General features: G+C 34.4%; 1 protein-coding gene across 2 annotated transcripts in view; it reads right to left on the bottom strand.

The window, feature by feature from the left end:
• Positions 1 to 270: 270 nt before the first annotated feature.
• The window catches only part of LOC128858047 (myc protein), a 92,851-nt gene continuing 83,269 nt past the window's right edge, over positions 271 to 9,852 (bottom strand). For both annotated transcript variants that reach the window (XM_054093977.1, XM_054093976.1), the window contains exon 3: positions 271 to 2,475. In XM_054093977.1, coding sequence (XP_053949952.1) covers positions 1,628 to 2,475 — 848 coding nt within the window. In that variant the 3' untranslated portion in view covers positions 271 to 1,627. The remainder of the gene's footprint in view (positions 2,476 to 9,852) is intronic.

Raw genomic sequence — 9,852 nt, 5'->3', positions numbered from 1 at the left:
TTGTAAATGGTAAATGTACGCTTTGTTTTTGTTTTTGTTGTTATTTTTGCTGCTGCTTGTACCCGCTGCGCTCATCATCAAACGCTTTATATGCTTCATTAAAATACATAGATTTTGTTGTTTACTTTTTATTTTTTCTTCTTTAAATTAGCTTCAAAGTCCCATTCCTTGCAATTCTTTGTCTCTTAGGTTTAATCTGTCTAGTTTATATCCTCTTTGTGTTTAAGGATATTTGTTTTGTCCAGTTAGTTTTGTATGTTTCGTTCATACTTCTCAAGTTCAAGTCATTAGTTTATTTGTTGTTTTTTCACATTTTTTGTTTTTTTTTCCTTTTTGTTTCCCTAAAACTTAAAGTAGTTTATTGTTTGTTTTGGTTAAGAAAAATGATATCACAAAAATTTAAAATGTACAAATGTATGTAAGTATGTATGTATATAGTAATTTCAATAAAAAAAATATTATATAAAAAACTATTAACTAATAGGCATTGCAATGGAAGCAAAATTGGACTTGTTTGCAACGCTAAAGCCGCAAAGGGCAGACAGAGTGCCGGCTTTTCGTTTGCCAAAAAAGAGGGCAAATTCAAGTGCGTGGACTTGCAGCAGGGTGAGTGCGTGAAGAGTTGCACAAAATAGCACGCACATTAGGATGCCTTTTCTGCTACCCTCACAAATAACTCACACGCCCTAGCACTCTCAGAAATAATCAATTAGTTGTTACGAATTGTAATTTAAATACATACTTACATATACACACATACATGTATGTAAGTATGCACGCATATTAGGAAAACAAAAAAAAAGAACAATTATTTTAAAAGCTTTCAGTAGAAAGGGTTGTTGTTCAGCGTCAATTCTAATTCTTCCATTACTAAGTTTTTGTTTTTTCTTTTTTTTCCTTCTTGTATGCGCTCAGTGTTTCAAATTGTTGACTTATCACCTACGTTTTAACAAAATCGATTAATTAATAGCAAATAGTTATAATAGCAAGTTTAGTAGTATCTAATTAAAATTAATGATCTGAATTGTTTATCATCATTAAATGTTATAAATATTAAACAAATTTTTGCAAGAACTTTCTTCAAGTAACAATTTTACTACCGCATTTTCATCATCATCTCCAACTACTGCACTGTGCGGCGCTTTGCACTTTCCTGCACATGAAAGCCTGTCGTCTGCCTGCGCCTGCCTTCTGTTAGTTCGATTTATCGCTTTGCATATTTTGGCGCTTGCGCACAAAAGTAATCGCACTAATTCGGCAATGCCGCCTTTAGCTTTGTATGCAGACTCAAAACAAACATATTTTACAATAACAATGTTTACTTTTCACAATTCACGCATTCACCCAGCAGGTGTGCGCTGCTCCTAATACACTAAAACGCTAACAACATTTCAATGTGATTTCACATTTTCAAAAGCTTTTCTACTCTCCATGCACGCTGACCGCTGCTACGCTTCGGATGACGTCGTTGTTGCACAATACGCCGTCGACGTCCCCTCTTCGTGGCCGCAATCATCACCACTTCTGCACCATCGTTGACTGTATTGGAAAAATCATTGCCGCCTTCAGCATCCTCTCCACCACCATTCGCTTGCGCGACGGCCGGCCGCACGCCCCATAACGGCTATCAATCTCTCATTAGGCTACGCAAACGCGCCAAATATTCTTGATGTCTGCGCATTTGCTCTTTGAGCACCTCTTTCGTATCACATAGTTGCTGATTTTCGCGCGTCAGCGATTCGCATAATTTCGCCGCCTCGCGCAATATATTCACCTTGGGCGCACGCTCCTTATCCTTAATGCTGGGTATTTGTTTCTTTAGTTCTTCGAAAAGATTCTTGAGACCGATGCGACGTTGTCGCTCCATATCGTTATGCAAATTGCGTTTCTCAATGGTATCGGAATTCTCGTCGAGACTGTAGTGACGCCGCACAGTGCCACCGACAGCGACTGTTAGTGCACTCACACCGCCACCGCCGTTAACACTGTGATGGCCGTGCTTTAACGACTTCTTGCCGCGATGTTTCTTGCTCGGCGGCAGCGTATAATCCAAGTCACGACTGGCATCAACAGCATTGACACTACCGTGCACGGTCAGACGTTTACGCGTTTTATCGCCAGTTCCAGTGATTATATGACTGTGACCGTTGGCGTCGACGCTCAGTGCGTTGGCCTGTTGTTGCTGCATGAACTTGTTGGCATAGGTTGTGGTATTGCTCTGGTACGGCGTGCTGGAAGGTGAAGGGTAGCGTGAGGTAGCAACTGACTTGACCGGACTACTGCTGGCCGGCGTGTAAGGTAGGGTGTAGGAGCCGCGGCGGCGTGGTGGGATGGTGCGTATGCCATTGGGATTCTTGACGATACGCCCCGTTGAGAACCGGTAGCCGACTTTGTGTTCGATAGCGCGACGATCACGATCCGAGGGGTTTGTGGGTAGCTTTTTATCACTGACAGATACAACGTCGATTTCCTCATCTGGAAAATAGCGAGAGAAAAACATGGAAAACTTTATTATAAGAAACAGGGTTTTAGAAGGAGTAATTCAAAAACTAAGTTATGCTTATAACGTAAATAAATATAAAAAAAATTATAATCAATGATGAATTTGAACCCCTCCTCCCATCACACTCTTGTACAAAGCTGCTGTTACTTATATGATTTTGCTACTATTGACGTGCGGCAATTTTTCAAAATATGTGTTAGCATCTTACAAATCATATAATAAATCGCTTCTAATGGCCGTGGTGGCAAGTAGTGATGGTGCAAGGCAGCAGCTCATCTCAAATCCCCTGAAACCCAGTATCATAAATCTCGAAAAAAAAGCGCAAAATCGTATTCGACAACAAATTGAGGGACACATAAATCAACAACTGAAGTTTGACGTCATCCCTCGTACGGTCGGACACATGCACGTGTACGTTTGTGAGCACGAAATCATTGGTAGAGTTGCCAGAACACGGTGAAATTTATGTGGCAACGAATTTATATGTAATACTTGCTAAATGGAGCAATACGTTAGAGGTATAAAGAAGAAAAAAACAAAAAAAAGCAGAGGTGTGCGGAAGCACAAATCAGCGCGAAGAGACAGCCAACCACCAACCACCCACTCAGTCAGGCACAGCAAAAAGCGAGCATAAAAACTATTATAGTGTATACTCGAATGCTAAATATATCAGCTATGGTCGATGAGACGACAAGCGTGTGGAGCATTAAATATAAAATGTCGATGGCTTTAGGGCCAAGTAACTTTACATATTGAACAACACGACGGCCTGACGGCTGTAGCTGCGGCTGGCATCGAACTGAGCTGTGGGTGGGGCCGCCTATGGACGTCAGCGCGCGGTATGATGTCACTAAGCTGTAGCTCAGCTAACAATGTTGCAACCGCCGCAGTCACGGACAGAAAGCAAACACTCTTCCACCCGTGCACACAGGCAGATGTCAGCTGTCGCCGCAGATAAGGTATTGTAAGCTTCTACACACACACACACACTAGCACAATTTGTTTGCATACTCATGGCAAGTGAGTTATATAAAGCTAACACTTGAGTGCAAAATAAAAGTAACGCGGCGAAATACCAAGTTTTAAATTTTTTCTATTTTTTTTTTTTTTGTTTTTAATTTTGCTTTATTTTTTAGTTTTTAACTTTTTTTATTATTTTTATACATTTTGTTTATTTTTTTTTTTTAATTTTTTTTTTTTTATATTTTTTTTAAATTTTTTTTTTTTTCTTAATATTGTATTTTTTTTTTTATTTTTTAATTTTTTTTTATTGTTTTTTTTTTTTTAATTTTAATTTTGTTTATTGTTTTTTTTTTTTTAATTTTAATTTTGTTTATTGTTTTTTTTTTTTTAATTTTAATTTTGTTTATTGTTTTTTTTAATATTAATTTTTTGTTTTTTTTAATATTAATTTTTTGTTTTAATTTTTAAATTTATAATTTTTTTTTTTTAATTTTTAATTTATTTATTAATTTTCAATTTTTTTTTAATATGTATTTTTTTATTTCAAAATTTTTTTGTATTCGAAATGTATTGAACTTTCATGATTTGGAGCTTTTACTTATATGGTTTTTATTGCAGAATGCACTGTAGTTTAAAAACAATATATAAAAAATTAAATACAAAAAAATAATAGTTAAAACTTCTTAATTCTCCGTGCTACTACTATTTTGAACCCAGCTGTGCACACATACATACTTTTAATGCGGATTAAAGTGTATATCCATCTATGTATTGTAGATAAATACAAAAAAAATGCAAAAGAGTAGGTGAAAGGTATCAAACTTCAGGAAGCAAACGCTGTTCATCACTGCGCTGTTCTGTCGAAAGTGGGCGTGATTAGCATACGGAAAAAAGGTATTTTTAAAATATATTAGCTTGTTTTCATTGCTCGGCATGGTAGTGAAAGCCTACGAAATGACAGGAAGAAGATGATGTAAATCACAAAAACCTAAAAATAAATGTGATTAGTCTTTCTTTTTTTCTCTTTTACTTTTCGTTTTTGCTGCGACTGTCAATATGTGAGATTTGAACTCACTAGACCCAAGCGATTTGTGACATTTGTATAGGATGAACGGCAGAAAAGGCATTCGATCTATGTAAAACATAAAAAAGCAGTTTTATGGAAAATGTGAAAAATAAAAAATGCCGAAAAATTCAATAATTTTTAGGTTAGAAAAAAAATTAGCTGGCGACATAATAATGGCGCCAGCAAACTACACATTTCTTAGCATAGCAATAAAATGTGATTGCAAAGTTTGAGTGCATGAAGAAATAAATAATCGCAACAATTTCATAGTTGCATGTATGAAAGTTGAATTGCGCGATTTTTGGCGTCAATCGGGCAAGGCAACAAATGTACCATATGTAGGTAGCGCAGTGCAGAGTTTGAGAACCCAAAGCTGAATGTGCTCATACGAAAATGGTGTTGCAGCAAAAACAAAAAAATTAAGCGCCTGTCAACAACTAATAAAAGCTTTGCTGAATTAGATTAGTCGAGCACTAAAGGACCGTCGAAAGTGCAGAAAAGTCAAACATCATAGTAACAAAAGGGCTGAGACTGAGGCTAAAATATTGCAAGTGGGTTAATGGATATGATTTTTTTTTTCGTTATTTTTGTCAATGTAGCAGTTAACGAATTACAGGCCAAACTAAATTACATAAGTATACCCGAAAAGAAAATAAATATGGACAACAACAGAGGTCAAATGTGAGAATAAAATTCATTAAACCAACACAAATTTGATTAGTTACAAATATGTGTACATATGTATGTATGTATGTTAGCCTAGAATGCATGAAAGGAATTACCAATTAAAAATCAAACAAAACCAAAAATGGTGATATTTCAAACACAAAGTATCTATCAAGAGAGTCCACAAATGAAAGGGGTGGAAATATCAGACATAAAATAAAAAACTAAAAATCAACAAAAAACATGGCTTACGGTCTCCAAAACACAACCCACAAACTACTAAAATGCTAAAAACCTAGAATTTTGAAAACGTAGTGCAGTAAAAAAAAATACCGATTCCTCAAAAAATGTGTATTTATATACAACTACACCCATATACGGCAACCCACTACAAGCAAGCGGCAGCAACACACCCCTTCTCGGCAAGCAGTAAAACCACAAAAAAAATCAACAAATTGCACACAGACACCTACCAAAACCAAAGCTAGCGCCCACCCACGATTGCCCCCACCATGCGTGGGATGATGGCTAGACCCCAAAAACTACGCCACCACTACACTAATACGAGTACTACACTAACAATGCTGCTACGGCACACTACACCAATAACGATGGATGCTAACGGCAAAGTCAACACAGTACACAGTGGAACACAAGAGACTGAGGTGCGAGTTCGGCACACAGCTGATATGCTGCTCGGAGATGGAACTCAGTTGAGATGAAGAGTGTGAGCGCCACAGCACACGACTCGAAATGCTTTCATATTCATACACATATACACATGCAGGCGTACAATCATACAATAATAGCAACAACAATACCAACATAATATCTATTAATGTACGTCGACAGCAGCAAGCGACACACTTAAGTCATCTTTTTCCGCATAGCAACAGTAAAATTTTCGCAGTAAAAGAAAGAAAGAAAGTATTTCTTTTTGTATACTTTTTCAAGCCGTGCCAGGGTAGGTCGCTACTCTAAGTTCAATTCGTTCAATTTGACTTTGCTTTGGTAGTTTGGCGTAGGGGTATAATGGGCCAACTTTGCGGCTAATGTCGATGAGGTGGTGATGGTGGTGGTGGTGAAGATGTCGACAATGAGAGTATGATATGTGCTTGTGTGGCGTGTGTGTGTATGTGTGAGTGTGACTTTAGCTGACAGGCTGGCAAACGCGTGAGCAAGCAACGAGTCATGTGCTGTAGCGAAATATAATAAATGAGTAAAACGAGCAAAACTGGCATGAAATAATGAAATAAAAAGAATCCGAGTGATGAGGGGAGGAAAATGAAGCAAGCCTAAGCACTATAGTGTTGGCAGCCGAAAATGTGATACGTTAAGTGTATTTATTTAGGGTAAACTTATAACAAATAACTATTTCTGAGTTTTATTCTATTTAAAAATTGCTATTTACTTTGACATAATTAAAGGAAAAAAATTACTGTTAAAATTTTGCCAAGTTTTTAGATAATGTCTTCCACTTCTCAGCTTAACCAACGCGCTACGCACTTTATATGTGATGAAATATGATTGCGTTATGCCCCTGTGGAACCTTTTAATAAGCACACAGTGATTTTCAAAATAATTAAACAAATGTTAGCTTTCGGTATTTTAGCTTTCCTCTTTCTGCCTTCCTTCCTTCCTTTTTAGGTCATACAGCCGCCTTAATCTTACATAACCTCTAGAGTTTTTCAATATTTTTGAAATTAATTTCATTTTAATTTAGTGTTATTTTGAATTATTCTTGAATTTTTTAATTTTGTATACAAATTTTGTAAGACTTTTTTCATTTTTACAACTTATTACATTATTTATAAATTTAAAATTTTTCTTTTTTCGAATTTTCTTGTCTGAATTTCATTCAGTTTTCACCGATTGTTTTTAATATTGACGTTTCATAAATTTTTTTTAAATTTTGTTATGTAATGTTTTGTACTATTAATGTTTGGAATTTTTCTTTTTAACTTATTTTATTTCATTAATTTTTTTAACATTTTTATTTTTATTTAAATTTTTTAAATTAAATGATAATTATATGCTTTGTTCTTTTTTTTTTATTTTTTCTATTACATATATTGTATTATATTTTTGTTTATGTAATTTTTTTGTTTTTGTTTCTATTTTTATTTTTTTACTTTACTTCTTTTATTTTATTTTCATTTTTTATTTTATTTATTGTATTAATTTCGTTTTTTATATTTTTTGTTTCCTTTTTTTATGTTTTTTTATTTCCTTTTTTTATATTTTTTATTTCCTTTTTTTATTTTTAATAATTTTTAGTTTTTTATTTTTTGTTGTAATTTCATTTTCTAATTTTTATTTTAATTTACTTTTGTATTTTTTATTTGTTATTTCCTATTTTTTCTGTTTTTAATTACATTTTTATCGTTTTCATTTTGTTATAAATTTTGCCTCGATTTTTCTTATGGTTACTGATTTTTTCTTGCTTTCCTTTACTTTTAATTAATAATTAATTTTTAATTTTTTTAAATTTTCACATCTAAAGGGTAAATGGACGTGCATTTACATAAGCATACAAAAGCCAGTTGCTTTCAGTAGCTGCGTGTGCCAATCCGCGGAAATGAAAATCGGTTTACTTTTCATTTATTATGTTCGCAAATATCTGTTTAAACAAATTTTTTTTTTGTATGATCATAGGCAACGTTGATACACGCCAGGAGGCCGTGACGTGCGTGTGTTACGTAAAATTTACGCAAGCAACTTGACTCTTTAAATAGAGCACGCCCACGTGCGTATAGTCGCCCTTTAATCGATTCACACACCAACAAATTATAAAGAATTCTACAATCTCACTGGCCGTTATCGCCGCAAAGATTTGAAATATTTACGCGAGTCTAGTTGCGATGTGCTGTCAAGCGCGTAAACGCATAAAATTAAAAACTAGCAACTGTACGCTCGCGGCATTTATCTCCACAGAATCAACTGCTGATGAGTGAATTTTCGGAAAGATAAATGTGTAGAAAATCTTTTCAATCGCGTTATTTCAGCAAAGACCTTTTTCGCAATTTTTCAAAATCAGTTGCTAACTACAATTCAGAAATGTGTACATATGTACATATTCGCTAATTTAATTACGGCAAAACTATATCACAAACACAGCACAGCAAACTGGGCGTATGGGTGACATCATGCAGTGTGCTAAAAAAGTATGCGGATTACAGTTATGGCCTTTAGGTCGAGAGTGTTAGTTTTGCGAGCAACGAATCGTATTTTTTTCTGTTGTTTTTTGTTTTTGCAAAAACATGTTAATAGCAAAAGTACAGTAAAGCAGCTGTCGCTAAGTTTGGTTCAAAGACGCTTGTGTTTAGCAAGCAACTAGGGTACACTACAGTAACTACAGTTTCAGACGCAAAGACTTACGCACAGCCTCTCAGTTGCATAACTACATACTTCCGCTGCTTGTGCCGTAATGTTTACTTATGTATCTACATACATATGTATGTGTGTGCATAAAATGCTGATAACTTTCCCTCATGTGCAAGAAATGTTCGTACATATGTATGTATGTATGTGTTAGGATGTAAACTAATGCTGACATTCAACAAGGATGTTAAGCTCTTTTTCTCAGCTTAACATCGACAAATTTTTGCATACAAAATATAACATATGCCATGTTATTAAATTTATGTCAACACAATTAATGTCATACATTAAGAATTATGTGTGTTCAGCCGCGAGACACCGGAAATACAAACACATAAGACATGAGTGTGTATTGAAAGCGAAAATTAACGCGATTTTTCGCTATAAGCACTAGAAAAAGTGCTGTTCTATGATATTCCTGTAGGGCCAGGTTACTGGTTGTGTGATAAAACCAATAATTTTTATCGAAATTGTTTTTATCCAAACTAATTTAGCTTTAATCTATTTGGTTAATAATTAGTTTTTAGATTAAACAGTCAAGTGGGCAAACTGATTGCAAAGTAACTAGTTACAAACTGGTGTAGTTGTTTCTAGTTGCAAAGTAACTAGTTACAAACTGGTGTAATTGCTACCAGTTTGAAAAAACTCATTTTCTTATAATCAATTTTAAATTTTTGGCTGGCATCTAATTCTAGAATCCTTACAAAAAGGTAACTCAAAAGTATGATTTTTTTTTTAATAATTCGTTTCGTATATACATATATTTTTCTTATATGTATGCATATGCTCACGCACGTACCTATTTCTAATTGTAGAGTAATTTCAGTAATTGTAGAAAATAATAATATAATTTATGTAAACGCACGCTTATAATGAAATCAGATTTCCAATACCATTAATACTAATTTTCAACGCCCGTGGCATATACACAAAAAGCTTATACTCAGCTATAACACACAAAATCAATTTTAACAACACACAAGAGAACTAAAACGATTTGGATTACATAAATAATGATTAATAAACAGTCGGTATGAAGCGCATCCAGGACAAGAAAAAATCCATAAAAAATATCTATGTTAAGAACAAAAAATCCGAAAAAATGGGGCAAACTGAACCGAAATCTTTACACACGAACCCAATTTCAACTAATTAACCACCAACTACCTACATACCTACCCTGCAATTATGCACACCACCATGAAGCATTAATAAAGTAAGTAACAAAAGCAACAGATGGAAGATTAATTGAAATTTCGATCAATTATGATTA

The sequence above is a fragment of the Anastrepha ludens genome, chromosome 3 (assembly GCF_028408465.1).
Source record: "Anastrepha ludens isolate Willacy chromosome 3, idAnaLude1.1, whole genome shotgun sequence".
NCBI classification, from domain to species: Eukaryota; Metazoa; Arthropoda; class Insecta; order Diptera; family Tephritidae; genus Anastrepha; species Anastrepha ludens.
This window is presented reverse-complemented; position numbering and strand designations above follow the sequence as displayed.